The sequence below is a fragment of the Malaclemys terrapin genome, chromosome 2, assembly GCF_027887155.1.
Source record: "Malaclemys terrapin pileata isolate rMalTer1 chromosome 2, rMalTer1.hap1, whole genome shotgun sequence".
Lineage (NCBI taxonomy): Eukaryota > Metazoa > Chordata > Testudines > Emydidae > Malaclemys > Malaclemys terrapin.
In genome coordinates, this window is record NC_071506.1 from 282709370 (window position 1) to 282733557 (window position 24188).

General features: G+C 40.5%; 1 protein-coding gene across 3 annotated transcripts in view; it reads right to left on the reverse strand.

Annotated features, from left to right (window-relative positions):
- Nucleotides 1-24188, reverse strand: part of SETD2 (SET domain containing 2, histone lysine methyltransferase) — a 147051-nt gene that overhangs the window by 68229 nt on the left and 54634 nt on the right. For 2 of the 3 annotated variants that reach the window (XM_054016772.1, XM_054016773.1), the window contains exons 10-12: nt 22093-22227; nt 20913-21041; nt 16007-16636 (exon numbers count right to left, since the gene is read on the reverse strand). In XM_054016772.1, coding sequence (XP_053872747.1) covers nt 16007-16636; nt 20913-21041; nt 22093-22227 — 894 coding nt within the window. Of the gene's footprint in view, nt 1-12636; nt 12805-16006; nt 16637-20912; nt 21042-22092; nt 22228-24188 lie in introns of all 3 variants that reach the window. The other variant, XR_008443709.1, reaches the window with a different exon arrangement.

A 24188-nucleotide genomic window follows, 5' to 3' on the forward strand; every position in this document is an offset into this window, starting at 1 on the left:
CTTTTCAATTGCTGGGCCCCTGGGCAATTGACCCCTTTCCCGTGTCGGCAGGCCTGTCACTCACCACGTGTCTCTAATATCCTGGGACCAACAGGGCTACTACGACACTGCATACTTCTACCACAGAAAGTCTCATTGTCTTGTTTGATGATGCTTGCAAAGTGCCTGAGATAATGGAGGGTTCTGAATACCTTGAAGGGAATTTCCTCATTGTTCTAGAGCTACTGAAGCAGCTCACTTTCCCCTACATAAGAAGTTACCATGGGTAAGGTGACATTTGTCGTCATATTTTTGACTACTGCTATATTAGACAAAAATGAATAATGAGGATTTCACAGTGAAGGTACTGGGAAAGTAGAACATTTCTTGCTTTTTACTCTACTGTCCACTGAATACCTGCTTCGCAGATTAAAAATAAATTCATTTTCTTATCACAATATTATTCTATGGCAAAACTTGCTCGTCTTTGGTATTTCTAACACAGGTGACGTTAGCCACCTTGTTCTGGTAATTTCTCTAGCACGGATCATGCCAGAACATCTTTGTATAGCAGAAGGATGGTCCTGTGTTTAGGGCACCAGGTTGGGGCTTGGGAGACCAAACTTCAATTCTCTGCTCTGCCACAAACTTCTTCTATGATCTTGAGAAAGTCAGTGTCTCTGGGCGTTAGTTCCACATCTGTACAATGGTGATAATAGCACTTCCCTACCTGACAGGGTGTGTGTGAGGATAAATCAATTAGAGCTTGTGAGATGCTCAAATATAATGGCAATGCGGGGCCACAAGTACCTAAAATAAGAATGTTGCAAATGCCAATACAGCTCTTGGGACAGTATTTGGCTGCTGATGCCTCATTAAAAGGAGTGCAAAATCTATGCGAGCCTACCATAACCAGTTTTTAAATTCAGAGACTACATGGTCTAGTGCAGTGGTTCTCAACCAGGGGTACATGTACCCCTGGGGGTACGCAGAGGTCTTCCGGGGGGGGGTACATCAACTCATCTAAATATTTGCCTAGTTTTACAATAGGCTACATGAAAAGCACTAGTGAAGTCAATAAAAACTAAAATGTCATACAATGACTAGTTTGCACTGCTATATATACACACTATACATTGAAATGTAAGTACACTATTTATATTCCAGTTGATTTATTGTATAATTATATGGTAAAAATGAGAGTCAGCAATTTTTCAGTAATCGTGTGCTGGGACACATTTGTATTTTTATGTCTGATTTTGTAAGCAAGTCGTTTAAGTGAGGTGAAGCCTGGGGGTACGCAAGACAAATCAGACTCCTGAAAGGGGTAGTCATCTGGAAAGGTTGAGAGTCACTGGTGTAGTGCATCCAGTACCACTGCGTGCTCAGGTCAGTTGCAACTGCTGTGTCTCAGTTCCCCCATATGTAAAATGCAAGTAATTATTTACTTCACATGAGTCTTGAGATAATTAGTTAGCTATTCCTCAGCACTTTCCACCAGTGGTCTGAACACCGAGACGATTATTGATTAATGTAATTTTTTTAAAAGCAAAAACAGGCCTTACATACTTTCATTATTTTAAGGGTTGTTCAAGTTTCAAACTTAATTATCCAGCGGATCCTTGAAACTAAAATAAAAAAAAAAATCCATTTTATTTACCTTTTATAAAATTCTCCTTGCTACTTTAACTCTTTACTCAACACTTGTTTAGCAAGGAGTTCATTGCTTACACAGAGCTTCTCACCTCCAGCCATTTTACCAGGGTTTGTGAACTTATCAGATCTCAAACTAATCAGGACTGGGCCTGGCCAGTACTTGGCTATGAGTGCCACAGGAAATAGGGCTAAGGATTCATGCTCCTCTGAGGCATGAACCAATGTCACAGCATAGTGTTAAGGGTTTTGTGCTGGTGGATGCGCCGCCTCTCAGATGAGACATAAAACAGAGGTCCACTTGTGGTCATTAAAAATCCTGGGGCAATTTTTACAATGGTAGATGTGTTAGGCCTCTGATTCTAACCAAATTCCATCTCATGTAATTACATTTTAAATGCATACAATTTTCCCTGTTCCAGATGACTTGGTATTTTTCTTCACTTCCTGGCCTATGCTATTGTTTGGTGTTCATTGTGTGCTATAACTTGATTCCATGCCCAGAGCTGGTTTCATTGGTAGGTGAAGTGAAACCAATGTCCCTTATCTACTTCAGAGATCTCGAAATTAATGTCTAAAGTATTTTTGAGGTCTCTGAATTAAAGGTACTACAGCACTGCAGAGTATTATTAAAGGTGCTATGTAATTATTTACTTCATACTCTGCACTTGAAAAACTCTGTACAAATTATTATTAAAATAAATCACTCTTTTTCTCTGAGGCTCCAGCCAAATCCTAAGTGATGCATTTATGACCTCCCACAACAACATCTACAACACCACTTTGTTTGTAATGTCAGATGAAGACATTGCTGCAGGAACAAAGGGGAGAAAGCCAGTTTAGGAGAGAGAACTCGGAACAAACTGATTTTGTGTGTGCATTTTACTCATCTTGAATACAAGTTACACACGTGCACATTTCTTAAAATTTTAAGCTCTTTAGGGCACGAATTGTCTCTCTCGTGTGTCAAGTATCAGAGGGGTAGCCGTGTTAGTCTGGATCTGTAAAAAGCAACAGAGTCCTGGGGCACCTTTAAGACTAACAGATGTATTGGCGCATAAGCTTTCGTGGGTGAATGTATCCGAAGAAGTGGGCATTCACCCACGAAAGCTTATGCTCCAATACATCTGTTAGTCTTAAAGGTGCCACAGGACTCTCTGTTGCTCTCTCATGTGGATAATGCATAGTACGTTGTTGGTGCTTCTAGAATATTCATTTACATTTTTGGTGTCAATAGGATCGTCTGTGACATGCCTTTTATGCCTAGCACTACTTTCATCCTTATCTTAGACGATTTCTAATGAGTATGTCACTGTTATATCTACATACCAGAGCAGTTAATGTAATAATAGGAATATTTCTATGTTTGAGCAATTAAAATGTCTATGTATTTTCTATGAACTAGATCTGGGATTATATTTTGGGCCCTGAGCTTGTAAACATGTACACACATTTAGTTTTACTCACATGAGTAATTAAGGTTAATGGGACTACTTATGTGATCAAAGTTAAGCACATGCATAAGTGTTGGCAGGATTAGAGTTTTAGATTGCAATTGTGATTAGTGACCTAAGCGTTCTTGTCAAGTGCCTCTGGATGTGTTTAGTAATAATTATTTAAATGAAATGTTAACCAATTGTATAGCATTATGGATTGTGAAACCTTTCATAATCACCCATGTTTTAAATTGTACACTATTTACATTTAAATGTTTGTTCTTATTGCACTCATTACTTGTAATAAAATATGCATTTCATGACAATGATCCTATAATAGGTGTAACAACTTGCATATGAGTCAGTTTGTGGAGCTGCATTCTGGATCAGTGATGTTTTCTTTGTAATTTTCTCCTGTTATTATTTTAGTTTCAAATCAGACCAAGACCCTGCTGCTACCTACAGGGCTAACTGGAATAGCTAATGGGGAGCATCTCCAATCCATGCCCTTCCCAGACCGATTAAGGTTAATTAACAAGACTAGAAACTAATTTAATACTCTGTGGAAGTGGAATTTTCTGTCTGCATAATTCTGAAAGTCAGGTGAAAAGATACAGTGGCATTCCATACTGGGAAAGAAAACGGACCTATTGGAAAGTAACAGAGGCAGATTGTTATGGGGGATGCTTCCATAAAGTGCGAGGGCTATAAATGTAGGCCAATTCAGAGAGTATTCTTGAGCATCTGTACCCCTCTATTAAAAATGCCTCCAATAAAACATGTCCTCTTTCAGGTCCACAAATGCTAAGTCACATCAATAAATGGTCACCTCCACATCATACAAAAGAGACTAGGTTAGCATAATCTGCTGGGACCCCGTTGTTTTGTATTTGATTTTTGTTTACACAGGGCTAGATTCTGCTAATGGAGCTACACAAGTACCCAGTTGGAACCTCACTGAAGTCAACAGTACTCTACAGCACAATGGTCCTTACCCTGAAACTGTCAGTGTCTCTGAACAGGGTCTTTTCACTGAGTGTCGTACGGACACAGTGTACTGTCAGTGCTTTGATGTCCCAATCAACGTAATGCACTATTTTCAACATAGCATTAAAGAAAACCTTTTGATTCCACAGGTGGGAAAGACTAAACTGATGGTTAACAACGTGAAGTCTACACAAAATAATAGGAGGAGGCTTTTCTGCCACTGTGATTGAGTGCTGGCAGTTTCTTTTGAATATTTCTCTAACTCAACTGCACTTAAACATTAAAAAAAGTTAATCTCTGCTTAACCTCTGCCTTCAAAATCTCAACTCTAAGTCAGTTTCATTTTTTTAAAAGTTCAATACAAAACTTAATTTAAAGGGAGGCTGCATTACTAAGCTCAGCAGTCTAGGCATTCAGAGAATAAGTGCTTGTCAACAGGAATAAAAATAAGTTCATATTCTTCAAAGAGGTTTAAACATTTCATTATTCATTTACCCATTTAAAGCTGGGTGCAGCCATCTTGCTCAAAAATGATCTCATTTGAGATGCTGTCAGTGAGTGTCTGAATGCACAGATTAACCTAGCTTCCAGCCTGCTTTAATGGTTTAGGGTCAGAAGTAAAACTAATAAATACTTCAACAAAATGTTTATTTTAAAATACTAAATATAAAGTTTTTTATTATTTAAAGCTGGCTGGAAATTGATTTACAGCCTTTTCCACTGGAGTTCCCAGTGTCACAAAATGACAATTTTTGGCAAGGTGTTTATCTCCAGCACTAGACTTAGAAAACCCAATAGCCATTAAAAACCACATTTTGCAATTTTATTGATGGGGAGAAAACGCTTTTTGTCCTATTCGGCTCTGTGCACAAATTTCCTTTCAATTAGTTAAATCAACGTTTAAGAAATCCTAAAGAAAAACAACTCACTCTGCTTAAAGTGAAATCTTGCAGTACATTAGTGCAAAGAGTAACTACCGGATAACTAAGCAAGTGCTATTGCAGGTGCAAAAACACAGAGTGGGTTTCAGATAGTTTTAGTTATTTGGTTTGGTTTTAGGATTAGCCTCTCTTTAGAAGGGAAAATATAATCCTTATTTTTGTGTTTACACAGAATTTATAACAGTGCTTGAAACAGTCATTTCCAATATTTTTTGCTGAGTTTGACATACTGATTTATTGGCTTGGATACAATTTTTGAAGTATGAATCCTATATAAAATGTTCCCATTTGAATTGTAAATGGGAAAAAAATAAATGTTTTGTTGAAAGTATTTTTGCTTTAATGAGAATAAGATAAAATATATCCAGAGTCCCACAACTAGTCGAAGTCTTAGGCCTAGTCTACACTAGGAAATTAGGTGGGTATCACTACATAGCCTAGGGGTGTGACAAATCCACATTCCAGAGTGATGCAATTAAACCAACCTAGTCCCCAGTGTAGACAGCTCAAGTTAGCACAGCCAAGTTTCTCCACTTGAGCCAGATGCTTGCGTGAGGCCAGACCTACACTACACGCTTCTATTGGTATAACTATGTCACTCAGGGGTGTGAAAAATCCACACCCCTGAGCAACGTAGTTATACCAACCTAACCCCTGACATAGACAGTGCTATGTTGGCAGGAGTGCTCCTCCCGTCAACATAGCTAATCCGCCTCTGCGAGAGACAGTAGCTACGCCAACAGGAAAAGCTCTCCCGTCAGCGTAGCAGTGTCTTCACTTAAGCACTGCAGCTGCACCGGTACAGTGGCACCAATGCAGCAAGCACACTGTGAAACACCACGAGCTACACAGAGTGATCTGATCAGCAGTACACACGGATTATATTGGCAGGGTGACTGGATTAGCTACTGAGGAGGTCTAACTCCAGCTGCTGCATCCCAACTGCATGATTAGCTCCAGTGTTAACAGCATGCGTTATTAGTCCTGATGGGTTAGCTAGCTTGAATTTAAGAGCACAACTTCACTTGATCTAGAGATTTGTGTGTGTGGCAAAACTCAAGTTATATCTCCAGCTAACAATGCAGTAAAGATGAGCCCTTTGAGTTCCTTACGTGTAGATTGGGGCTAATATTACTTGCCTTTCTTATACAGGTGGTTAGGATAAATTCAGTGATGTTTTTGATGCTCACCTAGTACAATAAGAAGAGCCACAGAAAAGTCTAAATACTTTTTCATATGCTCTTATTCATGCATTGCTATCATGTATTTGTGGATCAAAAAATCTGTGCTGGGTTTATGATTGTGTTTATAGAAAATATACTCACAGGAAAAAAAAAAAATCAGAGGGAACTTCCTGTGGTAAGAACATTATTAAAATGTTAGTCTGTCCTAGCCCAATTTTTGCACCGTGGCGAGATATGTAATTTGAAGTTAACAAAAAAAATCGAGAAGATCATCATCTGAAATGGCTCCATCCCACCATCAACCTCAGCCTGGACCAATCCACACAAGAGATCCACTTCCTGGACACTACAGTGCTAATAAGCGATGGTCACATAAACACCACCCTATACCGGAAACCTACTGACCACTATTCTTACCTACATGCCTCCAGCTTTCATCCAGACCACATCACACGATCCACTGTCTACAGCCAAGCTATAAGATACAACTGCATTTGCTCCAATCCCTCAGAGAGAGGCAAACACCTACAAGATCTTTATCAAGCGTTCTTAAAACTACAATACCCACCTGCTGAAGTAAAGAAACAGATTGACAGAGCCAGAAGAATACCCAGAAATCACCTACTCCAGGACAGGCCCAACAAAGAAAGTAACAGAACGCCACTAGCCATCACCTTCAGCCCCCAACTAAAACCTCTCCAGTGCATCATCAAGGATCTACAACCTATCCTGAAGGATGATCCCTCACTCTCACAGATCTTGGGAGACAGGCCAGTCCTCGCTTACAGACAGCCCCCCAACCTGAAGCAAATACTCACCAGCAACCACACACCAACACAACAAAAACACTAACCCAGGAACCTGTTCTTGCAACAAAGCCCATTGCCAACTCTGTTCACATATCTATTCAAGGGACACCATCATAGAACCTAATCATATCAGCCACACTATATGCCACCATGTGCCAGCAATGCCCCTCTGCCATGTACATTGGCCAAACCGGACAGTCTCTACGCAAAAGAATAAATGGACACAAATCAGACGTCAAGAATTATAACATTCAAAAACCAGTCAGAGAACACTTCAACCTCCCTGGTCACTCAATTACAAACCTAAAAGTCGCAATTCTTCACCAAAAAAAAACAGAGTCCAACAAGAAACTGCAGAACTGGAATTAATTTGCAAACTGGACACCATTAAATTAGGCTTGAATAAAGACTGGGAGTGGATGGATCATTACACAAAGTAAAAACTATTTCCCCAGGCTAATTTTTCCCCTACTGTTACTCACACCTTCTTGTCAACTGTTTGAAATGGGCCATCCTGATTATCACTACAAAAGGTTTTTTTTTCCTCCTCCTAATAGCCCACCTTAATTAATTAGTCTCATTAGAGTTGGTACGGCAACACCCATTTTTTCATGTTCTCTGTATATATATATATAATCTTCCTACTGTATTTTCCACTGCATGCATCCGATGAAGTGGGTTTTAGCCCACGAAAGCTTATGCCCAAATAAATTTTTTAGTCTCTAAGGTGCCACAAGTCCTCCTCGTTCTTCACACGACACAAATAAATTCTTTAAGCGTAACAGAAGCAGGAAGCTTGTGAGAGAATATGCAAGTCTGGTGGCCACCAGAGTATAAAGGGAGCGATAAAGACACCGCAGAGAGGCTGGATGATGCCCGTGCTCTCTATCTCCATTACCAAGGACACTGGGGAGATGCAATGCCAGGCTTTTTCTTCTAAGTCCCTTCATACTGGAGGGAGTGGTAGGCTTAAGGACACTATTTATGTGGATCCAGTGCCAGCAACTGGAGTAGCAGCAGCTGTGTGCACTGCCTACAATTTCAGCACCCCCCGTCACCACCACCATCCTGTTGCCCAGAAGAAGCCCATTTACTTGGGCCATGTATGGGGAAGAGTTAGTCTATACTGCGTGTTACCCTACATCCTATCAATTTCCAAGGGAACATGCATAATAAGATTTGTAATACAATGGTCCCGTTGACACTTAATACATGCAGCTCTCAGGGGAAACAAAAAATTGGGTAGGATAACTATAAAAAACTCCAGTACTCAAAATGAGCCATTTAGTGTGGCTAAAATAGAAACAGCCTGGAAGTAAGAGGGAAGAGGTAGGTTAGACTCTAGGAACTGGATTCCCCAAGTCCCACAAACCATTAGGCCAATTAAATAATGGACTTTGCCAAGGCAGGTTACTGATAGAGCCCTGCAAATCTGGGATATACACTTTATAGCTGTGTGTATCTGCATCTGTGGTTGTATTGTTTACTATCTTTGCAGATCTGATGTGGATCCAAATTTTTGGATCTGTGCAGGGATCTAGTTACAGAAAAATGGTTCCTAGGGGTCTTCTAGAGCTACAAAGACTATGACAAGAACAAGGGCACACCTAATAAAAACAGCACCAATAAATTTACAACAAATTAAGGGAATGTGGCTTCACGCAGTAGATTGTCAGTTTATGCAATTTACCGCTGCAGGTCATCATGTATCCAAATTCTATGGCTGTACTTTAAAACAGATGGCTATTTTATGACTATTAAAAATATTTTCAGCTTTGCAGACCAAAATAAAGGTAATCTAGCCTCATGGTTCAGGGCCTGAAGGAGGTCATGCTGCAGGGGTCAGGAAGGTGCTTGCCCTCTCCGTACACAGCATAGCACAGTTAGCTTGGTGGTATATCTTCCTCTGAAGTAAAAGATAATGGCCCGTTATAGGCGGGATTGCAGACCTGATGGATCAATGATCTAATCTGATATGGCAAATCTTACATCCCTATTTAACAACTTTAAAGTTTAAGGTAGAAGACAATCCTGAATCAACACATGGCAATGAACAAAATGCTCCAGGGGCTTCTTCCCAGGCCTACATGTCAGGGTCATTCAGATTTTGAAGGATCCACCGGTCGAGTGGTCTGGCAAGCAGACGCATGTTATATCAAGTGATGGATCAAAATTATTCTATGAAATCCACGTGGTGATCCAATGAGATGCAAACCAGACAGAACGCCAGCGAAAGGCTGATTTCATTTTTTTGACACTTAAGTGTCTTACTTGCATATACGTAACGACTGAATCAATGCAAGCACCGTAACAATGTCCAAACACTTTTCTACCCTCTTTCAGAAACAATTTTTGTTTAACAGGATACGCAGAAAATTAAATAAAAAAAAAAAAAATATTAACCTTAAAGGTCTAATTTAAACTAAAGGAAAAGTGAAAGTTACACTGCCAGTCTGCCCCAAATCACCCTATTGGGTCTAGGTAAGGTAGCAGATTTGAGATCATTCTGCAGCTCTAAGGAAGGAGTATGAAGTTTAATGGAATTTCCTTTTAATGTCTCGCTAATAGAGAGTTTAATTTTTGTTTTATTTAGCAGGATGGAATGTAGATGAAGAAAGGACACTGGACAATGAAGACAATGAAGATGAATGTAGGAAAGTTACAGTACAACAGGGAAAGAGTACAGCTCAACAAGCCAAGGGAGAAAGCTGGTCTAGCGTAATGACTCTGGATGAACAAATGTTACTGTGTGGGGAGAACGGTAACGAGGTAATCGTGTATCCACACAGGTATCTCAGCACGCTAGAAAACTGCAGCAGAGTAACTGCTCATTTGACTATTTTGAACTTTTTCCATCTTTCGATTATGAAAAATCTGTGTCTTTGAAACTCATCAATAGAACTGGGTACAGTCACTTTCATGCCGACAAATCCATTGCACTGCAGTTTGTGCCGCTACAGAATCACACCAACACTTCTCTGGAACTTGTGTCACTTGGCAAAGTTTGCAAATTAAGGGTGGAAATTATCAGTTGCTTGGACTTTTTAAAGATCTGTCTATGCCTAACTACAAGCTCAAGAATAAGAAGAAACTTAAGTTTCAACAACAATATTTGGTCACTGCTTTCTGCTCTTCAGTGCCAAAACAGAGCTAGCAGATGCTCTCCAGAGAAACACAATAAAATACAGGAAATAATATGTGCACATATAATTCCACTAACCTGCATGCAATGCATGGCATCGCATTTATCATTTCTATTTCTGTACCTCTCTCCTCTGCCTATTGTTTCTCCTAGTCCTCTCTACCTCGTTTTGCTTATTCTCTAAGAGTACGACTATACTGCCCGCCGGATAAGCAGGTAGTGTTCGATGTATCGGGGATCAATTTATCGCGTCTCATGTAGATGCAATAAATCGATCCCCGAATCGACGCCCATACTCCATCTCAGCAGGAGGAGTAAGCGGAGTCGACGGGGGAGCCGCAGCGGTCGACTCGCCGCCGTGAGGATGGCCAGGTAATTTGAACTAAGATACTTTGGCTTCAGCTACGCGAATAGCACAGCTGACGTTGCGTATCTTCGTTCGAACCCTCCCGCTAGTGTAGCCCAAGCTTTAGCCTCTTTCACTGAAAACATTGACTTCTTTTACAGCCACTGAATCAAATCAAATTGCTATTGTGTTCTCTTCCCTCCCATCTTCCCTTATTGTGAATCCTTTCTCCATCCCAGTCATAACTCCCCTCCCTTCTCCCTACATTCTACTTTCCTCTTCCCTGCTTGTCTGTATCATGTGCTGCTGCTCCTTTTCCTTGAACAGCTCTCCCCTTTCTCCGCTAGTCATTCTGTGGACACCATGAGCTTCAAAGTAACATTTGTATTGCAAGAGCTACCGAGGGGGGGGAGGGGGGGAAGAAAAACTATGCAAGGAGGTGTGGGCAGTGAAGGCTAAATAAATGCAAAGACGGTTGAGTTAGATTACCCACTAAGCAGCAACTATATTTTCATATATATTATATGTAATTCATATTTTTCTGAATTTGAGGTTGGTATTTGTATAAGGTGCAAGACGGCCATCCTGGGAGATGAAGTCTGTTATCTATAGAATAGGTATGGCCTGAGGAATTGTACTTGTAAAGTTTCTCAACACTGCTCTACCCATGTGCCTCAGTTATGACTTGGAAAGACCACTTCTAAGGGCGAGAGGATAGGTTCAGTCTGCACGGACCATTCGATCCTTCCCGTCTCTGCTCAGGCTGCTAACAATCATGCTATTTGTGATTTTGTTCTAAATGGACGGGGGCTCTTTTATGCTGATACTGGGAAGCAGACTGCAACAGAGACCAAATCCATCTCACCTAGGCCAAACTAGGACAATTACTTAACCACTGCTGACCTCAAATATTTGCAACTCAGAGTTCAAAGCTAACTTAACCTTTATTAATCCCATGAGATACCCAGTTCAGAAATGTAGTCAGAAAAGTACTATTAAAAAATGAGTATGCTGTAATTTAAGTGAATGCTCTAGGAAGCCTAATAGCTATAACCTAATGCTTCTGACCTCTCACCAAGAAGGTTGTGAGATTGTCTGCACACCCAAAAGTATTGTGAAGAAAGATTGCAGAAGCTTAGCACCACCAGCCCTAGAGAAGTGTGTATATGATGCTAACTTTATTGCAACACCACAAATTGAGTTGCTATTGCCATTTCTGTTAAAGTAACTAAATTCTCTATGTAAAGCCTTTGTATGAAAGAAACAACATAAAACTAAATTGAAAACTAGTATTTCTAATACTTTAAGGCTGCTGGGGCAGTCTCAGCTACGAATCCTCAACAGCTAGACTGTCTTCAAAATATCAGCACTGTTAAAATGATGCAACTAAACTTAAAGTTATAATTATAAAGTCTTTCATAAAATAAAGATTAAGGAAGAAGATCAAGATCAAAAGAACCTGTTGAGCAAAACTCAGCCCTTTCCTATATATTATTGTGATCCTCCTAACACCATGAGCTTTTAATGAGTGTTAATGAGTGTGAAAACACCCCACAAATTAGGGTTAATGTTTAAGACCATCAGCCCCCTCAGATACCACTAGGTGAAAAGCACTGGAATCATTAGCCATCACACGCCATGCAGTATTCATAATAAATGTCACTAGGTTCTCATCAGTCCCACGGGGGCCTTACCTGTTTCCTTTGAATCCTGTTGTACAATAGCACAGCCCAGGTTCTTGCACAGGCTAAAGAGTATGTAAGTATTGCATTTAACCACCACCTGTTACCTACTGTGTGTTCACCGACTCTTACGGTACATTTTCAGCATCAGGAGATATATGCACCATTTCCTCTTCCAACAGGAACTGTGTGCAAAAGCCTATGCTGAAAATTTACCCCACTGGATATTGTGAATGTTTGTGTTGCAATGAGATATGTATTGTCAGCCAATATTCCTCATGGGTTCAGGCGTCAAAACGTACAAGGCCTTGCAACCCAAGGCAGCTGTCCTGTGTATAGAGGTATATAAAAAGATAGCTCACTTAATCCTTTCATGCCAGGAGTAGGGATTTTCCCGGAGCGACGTCCATTGCCGGCAATGGACGCACCAAAATAACGTCGGCATCAATGAGTTAACCACCTCTGTCCTCTTTTCACCTATTATATTTCTCATGCATCATCCAGCTTCCCAACCATCTTCCTGTTTCTTCACAGTATGCACGCTATGTTCTCTCCCTTCTTCAGCACGGAGTTGAAAATGGAGTTGAGAAAAGGAGACACATGGTCAGCTGGTGATGTTAACAAGCTCCTTGCTGCCCTGAGAAGCTGGATGGAAATGGTTGAAATTACAAGGGGGTCATCATCAAGATCGGGGAGGACATAGCTTAAGTTACGAGATTTCACAACCTCCCACCCACCCCTCCTATGACACTATTATTGCAGATGACAAGTTCCACAACTCAATGAAAAACCAGCTTTAAAGAGCTTGGAAGCACCTGAAAATTCACCTTGCTGTCTTCCTGCTTTGGTGATGGGACAAAGTTGATGGGAAGACAGACCCAGCTCCCACAGAAAGTCTAAAGGATCAGGAGACAGGGTAACTATGCATCCCCCTTTAATCTAGAATATGGGACTTTACTAAGTGCCCCAATGGCCTTCCTGTAGCCTAAAAGTCTTAAGACTTATCAGCCATTTCAGAGCTGTAGTATCTTGGCCTGACAGTTAGCCCAAAAGACAATATGCAATACTCTAACAGGTGAAAGTTGGACAGAAGCAGTTAACTCTTTTAGTGCCATGATAAAACACAGGACGGAATACATCCAGAGAGTCATATCAGTTCCCCAAGAACACTTGGCAAGATAAAAAGGTTTTCACAGACTTAAGGCTTGATTCTGATTTCAGATACATGGTACATTATAATTCAAGTATCACAAAACCAGCTCTTGGGCAAATATACCCATGTACCCAAGATCAGAACTTTAAATCATGTTACATATGGTTATTAGTGTCCTCAGAATTGTATCAGGTAAGTTGCAACAGGGCAGACCCCATAGGGAGGAAGTGAATCCACATCTCAAATGGCAAATTTGATGGGTAATGATTCCATAGCTGACCACGGGCTTGAGCCAGTGGATTTAGGTAGCTGAAGTCAGGGCTACTCCAAATTCAACAGAAACTGCAAGTGTGCTGGGAGTCAGCACTTGATGTTAAAATGACACTGTCAGGTCAAATCTGGCCCCAAAATAAGGTTTTATAAAACTTAACAGCATTAGAATCCAAGATTTTCCTTATAAACTACAATAAAAAATTTTTTTAAACAATTATTCCCCTACAGTATTTGCAACTCAAACAATACAGCATGAGATCCTGAAAATGAAAGTAGCTGGAAAGAGTATAACCAAAAGGGTAGCTGAATAGTCCATGACTGTCCGAGGTGAGAAAAATTCAAGAACAAAACAGCATAAAGTGAAGAATTTTTTTTTAACTTTTCAGTTTTAATAATACATGGTATTAATTACATAAGGAAAATGTGTTTTGGTTTATATATATTTAACCTGACAGTGTCCCTTTAAGTGAAGAAATCTTCAACCCCTGATTAATTAAACAAACTGCAGACTAAAGCTGTTAACCAATATACTGTAGATCCACGGGGTTAAAAAAGGGGGACAATACATACAACCTTATTTGCATATATAAACATATTTTAGTGCATAATTTGTAACTTACAAAGGTCACATCTTTTCTCCTATTAGGTTTACAACATAATTATAGTCAAAACTCTGTAAATGCACACAAATTAGAGATTATTTTGAATAGTAACCAGGTAAGAGAAGAATTTCTCTTTCCTACCAAAAATGGATAATTTTATGGCCATTAACATTGGTGGCTATGGAAGCTATCAGAGTCATAGGAAATAGTGTCTCATGAATTCACCCCTAAGCTGATCTCCAGCAAAGGCCAGGAAGGAATATCCCCATTCATGTACAGCACTGCCCAATGAGGTGCATTATCAATTCTCTTTACCAGACTCTCCTGAAACATCAACAATTGGACATTTTAAGGGGCAAAATACTACCATCAAAGGCCTTAGGGTGTGTTGTCTGATAGGAATGTACGCTACGAGAGAACTTATTAAGGGAGGGCAAACTCTTTTCTTAAAATGAAGACTACCTGTACCTTAACTAACCTAACCAAGAATAAACCCTTTTGGAAGTACAAGAAAATGTCAGGACTGCATTTTCCATCTCTCCCACAAGGAGGCCACTGGGAGAGATCAAACTAGAGTCCCTCCCCACTACTTCCTTTTGTTATCCTGGCTGGGGAGTATGAGGGACAAGTGTCTACTTAAACCTTGCAATCCTCTGTTCAGCACCTCCCCTCTTCAGGGGCAGCTCTTTCACTCCAGTGCCATGGCCTGTAACATCTCCGCAGGGTCCCAATGAAATGCCACTTTCAAATTTAAAACTAACCTCCCACTCTTCCATTCCCGCAAGGAACGCTCACTTTATGGGGATGGGGTGAGGGGTTTTAACTGTACCACCGAGAACTCTAGGACAGATGATTGAGCGTTTTAAATTTTCAAGTGGCAGACTGTTAGGATTCACTGGGTCCCACTGGGCCAGAGTAGGCTGCTCCCGGAAAAGATTCATTACCAGAGAAGGCCACTCAGCTGCTCAGAGGAGAGGTCAGCCTGACGCTGGAAGAAGGAAGCAGCCTGCCAGCCACCACCTCCCTTACCCGCCAAGACAACACTGCAGGTAAGGTACAGGAACTGGAAAGAGTGTATGGAGGATCACAGCCCCCACTGCCCAGTGGCAGGCTTCAAAGTTTCAGATTAGCATCCAGATGTTTCGATGTTTAGCTGATCTGAACATAAATCTTCAAAATCTTTGGCACTTAACTTAACACTAGCAATAATGTCAACAGAACAGAAAGTTGCCAGAAGACAACAGTCTCCTAATGCTACAAAAAATTGCAGATGAAAAGCAAACATTTATAGGACAGGCCACACTGACCGTCTTGAGATCACAATTTACATCTAAGATCAGACATTTGGTAGAACATTCAGACGTATGCTGAAGCTGTTGAGACAGAATTGCTCACTGCACTATTATTGCCCTGCTATTTTCTGGCTGGTTTAGAAAACAGGCCTGCAAGTTAGCACCAGCCAAGCAAAGACCAAATCACCAATAAACAGCTTTTAAAAAAAATGAACTAAACTGAACTGGATGAATATGCCGTCATCTCAGTGGTCAAGCTGGACTGATTCATCTTTGATCAATGAATAACACATTAGCATAAATCCCATAGGGTATAATTTGCAACAAAGGGAATTCACAGAAAGTACCTGGAGGTGTGTTTTTTGGCTGAAATCCCTCACTTAGGGAAGGCGTTCCTATTTGTTTGGCAAAAAAACATTTGCCAACAAGGCAACAACTTCGTCTTATTTATGTTCAACTGCAAACAATGACATTTTTCCTTTATAAATACAACTGCCATAGCTTCAGCGAGCTACTGTTCCTCTTACCTTTAGGTCTTTCCAGCAGTCCAGAAGCTTGGTAGCCAAGTCACTCATATCCAGTATTTTGTCGGTCTGTTCTTGGCTCCTCTCACTCTCTACGTCAGACACCCCCTCCTCTTCATCTTGAGATGGTGTTTCCATCGCAATGGGCTCTTCTAGCTTCGTGCCATTGCTCTCTTTGGCCTCTGCTTCAGGCTCAGCCTCCAGCTCAACAGACCGAGGTTTGCTGCTGTCCAATGCAGCATCAATGGCAGCTTTGATTTCCTGTTGCGGCGGCTCCTCTGCCGGCACACTGTCCAGCTGGTCTAGGTCTTCTTTGCCCTCCTTTCCCTCCAGCTCGCTGGTGGTATCAGAGATTGCACTGTCCATGCTGTTTTCACTTATAATTTTGAGCCTTCGAAAGACAAGCTTCTTCGGGGTGTCTGTGTCGCCTTCTGTGCTCTGCTTGATGGAAGGATCTGGCGTGTTGAGTGGCGTATGAGCCCGTGATGTGTTCTCGCTGGAATAACCATCCCCCTCGCTGAGCTGTGGGACTGCAGTCTTGGTCTGAGCCCAGCGCTGGATAATTGGAAGCACTTTGCTCTCCTCCAGCATGTTTTTATTGGGTATAGGCAAGAGCTCCAGAGTCTTCATAATCTGGTTACAAACACAAAACCACAGCGGTTACATTTAAAACCGTCACTTTGCACTAGTTTTTTTATACCTCTGACTTGGCAATAGCAATTTCTTCCAAGGGGAACTGAGTTCTTTAGTATTTGCCAGAGCCATATTCATACTGACACAAGTTAGTAGAGATGCATTTGCTGTAGGGGCGGTAGTGAACTTTTGTTGACTACTACTGATACCAAATAAAATATACGGATGGGAAAAAAGACAAAGTATTCAGGTCACAACTGCAATGAATTCAGAGGGCTCAGACACTTACAGCTGACGGTGCATATCTTGAATTTCCATGTAAACAAACCCAAGGTAGAATAGCTCAAATAAAAATGTGTTGATTATTTAAATGGTTAACTTTTTAATTTAGGCTTTGGTATAGAAATCACACTTTTATATGGTTAAGTTGATCTCTCTCTAAATTGGCTTTGATTGCATACTAAACGTTGTGGATCAGATTTTCCTCTTTGTAAATGTTGCAGTGATTATTTAATTTGTAACTATATTAATGGAAGAGGTTAATAGAAACCGATTGATAGATAAACCGAGATAGTAAGTTCAAATCTTCCTATGGTTGATCTAATAGCAATATTTGAAAAGTTCTTTTTTCACTAGACAGCAGTATTTAAAACATCCACTGGATGTCACAGAATTACATACTTTAGCTGAAGGAAGACCCTGGGTGGAATGTCACCACTGCCAGCACGTGTGTAATCATTGTTTGCAACTTAAAAATAGACTGGACAAGACACTAGAGAAATGTACTGTGGACAACAATCCTGCACTGGCAGAGAGAGAGAGAGACTGGATAGCTTTACATTTCTATCTATAACGTCCATGATTCTATGATCATGTAGATTTCTGAAGCCTACAGAAAATAAAGACAAATACTACTACAAAAATGTGCATTTTTTTCAGGTTGCTGCTAGTTTGAAAATCTAAGTTTTAAAGAAAGCTAAAAAATTCAAGAAGTGTTCCTAGCTAGAATGTACCATGATGCATATACATGCAAAAAATCTTACAAAAATTAGACTTTATTTACTCTCTGATTTGCATCTTGAGTAAATAAAAAAAAAATAAAAATCACTCCACATACCTTCTGTATAAGAAAAATTAAATTCCCACTCCTGGTTTTAGATTCTCAGCACCTAACTTGCAGGAACTCCTATTGTTTTAGTCTTCTGAGGTCACTAAACCAACTCATGAGAAGACAGCAATTCCCAATCTAAGGCCCCTTGTGCCTCTAAATACCAGTTCATTTTACAAGCAAATGACAGAAAACAAAAGAATAAAAAAAAACAGTTGCCAAAAACTATGCACACTGGATCCATTGTAACGGATATGCCTTCTAAGAAGAGGAAGTACATTTAAGTATATGAAGACGCTAGCGGTTGTCGTGCAGAAAGACAGGCATGAATCGTTCTCTGAAGAAATCTCTTCACAGGTGGACAGATGAAAACTGAGAATTCCTTGGACAGGCAAATCAAAGGCCAGAAGGATGGTGAGATAAAGTCTGGGTTAAGCACTTGCACTTCAAGGTGCATTGTAGATGGTCTGTGAAATTTTAAGACATTTTACCTCATATGACCACTGTTGTTTAATGTCTGAATGATTCCAACATCCAGGCAGCTACATGGAGCAAGTCTGAATGTCTGAGAATCTGATCCCACTCCAAATTGAACAAGGGAGAACAGGTCATGGAACAGGGCTGGACTGAGGTCTACTCTGAACTCTCACAACTAAACGTAACGGAACTCAGCTTCGCTGTCCAGAATTCAAGACCACCACAAATGTGAGAATCCCCCCAGTGACAACGAGGAGGGTAATGCCACGTCAGTCATATCTCAGGAGCAAAGAACAGAAATGGCTATACGGCTTCCCCACTCCTTCAATTTGAAGACTCCCTCAGCAGCGCGGGCACCTGAGGACACATGGTACATGTACTTGTGCTCCACTACTTAAGAGACTGGCAAGATAGTAATGTGGGTGTTACCATCCACTCTGTTCCATCCACCCAAAAGAAGATGGTGCCATGGCAGAAGGGAATTCTTAAGCTAGCTCATAGTCTCTGCTTTGGAGTCCATGAAAGTTTATAAAGAGTAGCTCAGATACTCCAAAGAGGATGGTTGTCACAGCAGGAATTGTGGTCTTTCTCCCCAGGTCCAGTGGATTCAGCCTTAGAGAGAAGTCTTTCAGGTAACCCACATAACCTGATAAGTCTCTCCTCAGATACCAAGCTCAGGCTGATGCATTAAGTCAGGTGGGGAAGGGATGTTGACTCAGCAGATGTGAATTACAGTTGCACCAAGGCCGTTGGAACTGAAAAGAACAACAGCGTCAGAATAAGCACTGATGCCGACTGCCCTGAATCTTGTGGGATGTGTACAGGATCCTGACGGGACCATAAGCTCAGAGTGTGCACTCTAATAGCACAAAGCTTTAACGGCCCAGGAGATTAGTACTTCTCACCCATAGCTGAGGCAGTGTGACAATCTGGCCCAGGAGAACAGATGTTTTATAAGGCTAACGAAGCAAGATCCTTGTCAAGATAAGGACAGATCAGGCCTGGACGATGGAGTCAACTGGTCTCCCCACCCCATAAAGTATTACCATATTTATAGCAGAAAGAAGCCTTTTTGCCCCCCATTAACTCCAACTGGAGGGAGTCCCTAGCCACTTGGAAAGTGTCAAGATCTCTGCATAGGGACTTATTAGGCCTACACCAATAGACTCTTGATGACCAGCTGAGTTGGCATATTCTGGAAACGTTCATCCCAACTCACAAAGACATACTAAGATACTAGAGAGCCAAGTCATAGCCTATTGCAAGACATCAGGCATTGCTCACATCTACCGAAACAGGCATTTTACAAACAAACAACCTAGGCTCCTTCTCAGCTGTTTCTGTAAAAAAAAATATTGTGACCCGGTACAAGAGAAAAAGAAAAGTAACCCACGGCTGCAAGAGCCTTTGGATTTCACTTCTATGTAGCATTTTTTTTTAAAAAATAGATTGTACGGAAAGGATACCACTCAAGAAGAAAATCTGAGAAAAATCATCCAACGATTCTAAACAGCTGAGAGAAACTGTACTAAACTAACAGCAGTGATATAAGAGAGCTCCTCTATCAGCAGCTATGAAAAATTAACTGAAGTTTAGGAGTAGTAATGACCATTTATTATGGATGTCTTCAGATCTTGAAAATTTTTGGAATTTCTGCTGTCACATGCTATCCCCAGGAATGGAAAGTAGTTCTTTTGGAGAAAGAAGAATTTTATGTTTTGACTACAAGTGTCTCCATTAAAATAAGCACCAAAATGATTTTTGTATGTGATGCTAAGGTGATTAAGTATATATAGAAAACAGCAGAAGACAATAATTTCAATGCTAGATATTGTCGGAGCAAACTCTGGATCCTCCAGCCAGTCCCCCACTCCTGAATAGCCAGTAATAGCAGTGCCCTTTTTTAAAGCTTAGCATATGCTACTTAAGTTTAAGGAAAATCACAAAGGTAAATTCCTTCTAGGTATTTCAAGCTTTCTGTATATGAACTAATGTACTTAAAGAAAAAAGTTATGGGTTTATCTGTACTTTATGTCAAGGTAAAGTACCACATATGACTTTCATTAACACTATGTACTGTACTTCACTGTCTATGGATTTCAAAATGAAACCTTATTTTAAACACTAACTCAAGAAGGAGGTCGACAAATTGGAGGGGGTTCAGAGAAGAGCAACAAGAATGATTAAAGGATCAGAAAACCTGCCTTATAGTGACAGACCCAAGGAGCTCGATCTATTTAGCTTCACAAAGAGAAAGTTAAGGGGTGACTTTATTACCATCTATAAGTATTTTCAAGGGGAACAAATATTTAATAAAGGGCTCTTCAATCTAGCAGAGAAAGATATTACAAATTCAGACTAGAAATAAGCCACACACATTTTTACCAGTGAGAGTAATTAACCATTGGAACAACTTACCAAGGGTCGTGGTGGATTCTCTTTCACTGACAATTTTTAAATCAAGATTTGAAGTTTTTCTAAAAGATCTGCTTTAGGAATTTTTGGGGCAGTTCTCTGGCCTGTGTTATGCACGAGGTCAGATTAGATGGCCACAAAGGTACCTTCTGGCCTTGGAATCAATGCATCATATTTTTATTCATACATGTTCACTCTTCTCAGCAATTACTACAGCTGCTTTGAAAGCTTCATGTACAAATAGAGTGACCTGGAAATCCTGAGACAATTACTGACCTCTAGCTGGAGCTTCAGGTTGTTCACAGTGCTTCCCCGTCCATCACCCAGCTCAGCCATCCAGATCCAGAGGAGAGACAAGCCATGACATTCCAGGAAGGACTTCAGGCAGGCTTGCGAGTGTGTGTTCTAGATGAGACAGTTACGGAGAATCCATGGAAACAGTCAGCAACTTCCTCAGAGACTAAAACCTAATTTCCACATCCTGACATTGTTAACTACTGAACTATGTACATGTTACTGACAAAACGCAACGCTACTAAAAATGCACACAATGTAGAGAGCCGAGCCTAGGCATGTGCCAATATCGAACAGCATCACCAAAAGTCTACAGTAACTTTAAAGTGAAAGGAACAGCTGTTTTTAGTGCAATAGTGCATGCAGAAAGTAAATAAGTCTCCCTGGTAGCCAGCTGGTATTACAGCATAAAAACTTAACAGGAGGTTAGAGTGAGCAGATAATTGGCAGTAACTAATAATCTTTTCCACTAAGTCAGAGACACAAAAATTCAGGATGGCCTTAGAAGAGAAGTGTAAATAAATTCATTCTAAGATGTCCAGGTTACCCCCTCTACATTCATTTCCTTTTAAATTTTATTTTATCAGACATCTTAGTATATTGGTAACCATTATTTTCATCTCAGCAAAATTAATCACTACTTTTGGATGATTTTGTCAAAATGACCTTTTTAAGTTAACATCTAGAAAGGACTGTGCATGTCACCTTTCTAATCCTCCAAAAGGCAAAACACTCTGGCTAAAGTGTTAGCCACGGGGGGGGGAGGGATAGCTCATTGTTTTGAGCATTGGCCTGCTAAACCCAAGGTTGTGAGTTCAATCCCTGAGGGGGCTATTTTGGAAACTGGGGATTGGTCCTGCTTTGAGCAGGGGGTTGGACTAGATGACCTCCTAAGGTCCCTTCCAACCCTGATATTCTATGATTCTATAAAGGGTTGGAGCTACAAAGGGTCTACAAATTCTTTAAGTATGGCTGCAAACTTACCCCTTTGCCACACTAAATAGAGTAGCTCTTCCCTCCAGATTCTGTACTGGCACAACCGTAAAACCTATTTTCCATTTTCTCCCTCTTCCTCACTAGCCTTTAAACACATTATTTAGAATAAAAACACTTCGCATAATTTTACTTCCCTCCTCCTTCAATCAGGTTGGGATCTCCTCACCTGTATGAGTTTGAGGCAGGTGAGTTTCTGCTCCAAAGTCTCAATCCGAACCATCAACCGGGATAAACTGAGAACTTGGTTCTTATCTGAAAGCCCCTCTCCATTCTCCAACAGCGCTTCCAACTCCCCATCCACCTACCACGTCAAAGGAAAATGATTATACAACTCACAAAACACCCCATCAGACTCACAAGGTACCACTCAATCAGCTGTTAAGGGAATTTATTCTCTGGCTTTGAGGTTCCATAAGAAGTCTCTCCATGACCAAATCTCATATACTGAAAGGGAAGAAAATCTAGTTTTAGGTATACTTAATTTCATTTGTAGTTTTTTTTTTTATTTGCTGCCCCATAGTTCTCCTCTGACTCTTTCAGTCATTCCTTGAATAAAGACTTTGAATACAATATGTAAATATTTCACACGCTGTGCTTTTCTCTCAAGTTAGCGGCTTAGACCAGTAAAATGGGCGGGGCTGGGGGGAGGGGTGAAAATCTGATTGCATTCTTGGGAGCAAAAATGTGTGCAACATAGCATCTTCCATCTAGACCTGAAGCTTTAGCTTGTGCCACACATTCCAATCGTATGCACCGCCCAAGTCCTTAGTTGTGTGCATTTAACACGTGCAGAATGCTCTGAAAAGGAAACTCTGGCTATATTATTTAGCAAGGTATTCTGGTTTCAAATTTACCTTTTCATATATGAAAACAGGAGATGCTATTTAAAACATGGCTAGGGCCGCTTCAATTTATGAACAAGATATACACTGGGGCAGTAATGAGCAAATGTTCACTCAAGTTTGTATGAGCAAAAAAAATTACCCGGGACAAATACTCATTATCTAATGTGGCAGTAATTAATATTTTAACTCTATTTTGTAAGTGATAATGAAGTGTGGGATTTGACCAGTCTTCTTAAGCAGATAGAATATGGAAGCCGTGGCTCGCTCTGTACTAAAGGCAGCTATGTCCCTAATGGAAAGCCCTCAAGGAAATTTGAAACATAGGAAGAGAGTAGTCTCGTCTTAAATCAATGTGATTGCATTCTCTGATCCAAGGATGCAAAGACCTGGATATCTGTTCTCAAGATCAAAGAACTTTCACTTTTAACAATACCTTATTTAATGCAGAGAATTGCAACATCCTGTGAATACCTAAAAATGAAGTTTGCTGGAGAGAAGCATATCATTCAAATGTAATTTATAAGCTGTTTTTAGGAAGACAAGTAGGAAAACACTTTTCTGGGAAAATGTAAAAATATAAGAGGTCAATTTTAAGAAGTCTAATTCCCAGACCACCCAAACAGAGATACGGTCAATCAAAATAAAGCTGCTAGCTTCAGAAGGCAGTCCCCCCTCCAAAAGGGTACATACATGTAAAAGCAGTTTCAAGGAGTGTAATTAGCATTCCCATAAGCCAAAAAACAGCTACATTTTACAGACAGTGAAAAGGATCCTTCCAGTTTCTTAGAGGAAACTTGAAATCTGGAAGTAAAGCTTTTTTCTTTTTCTTTCTTTCTCTCTCTAAATTGTGCTTCTCATCAGAGTTTCCTGTGGGGCTTGTCATTGTCACTGCAAGTTCACCACTACAACCCAATCAAAGGATTGAATTCACATAAATACCTTGATCAAAGTTATTTGGAGGAAATGCTGGAAGGCCTGATGAAAGGTAGGCTCTAGTTCTGTATACATGAAATGTATCACATGGGGCAGCAAATACAACAATTAAAACGGATGTCAAAGCAGATTTAATGCATAGTCACATTGGCCTCTAAGCCAAGGTGAATGCAAGTTCAAATCTACCACCACACCTTCAGGGCTCACTGACAGCAAGAAAGCAAGGAACAGCTGCACTCGTTCAACATCTCAAGCAAAGGATTGCACTTAAACCAGTGCAGATGTTTCCTGCAGTGGGTGAGCCCTGAAGCTGTCGTGAGAGATCTGAATTTGCAATCACCTTGGCCTAGAAGCAAGGGAGCTTGCAAAGAAGTCACATGAGCATGCATTACATATTAATAAACCATTCTATCCTAAGCTGGCCTTAAGTGTGCTGCGTTTGCTTGGGTTTTTACAGGCGCGTAAAATAGGTTTGCGGTTGGCA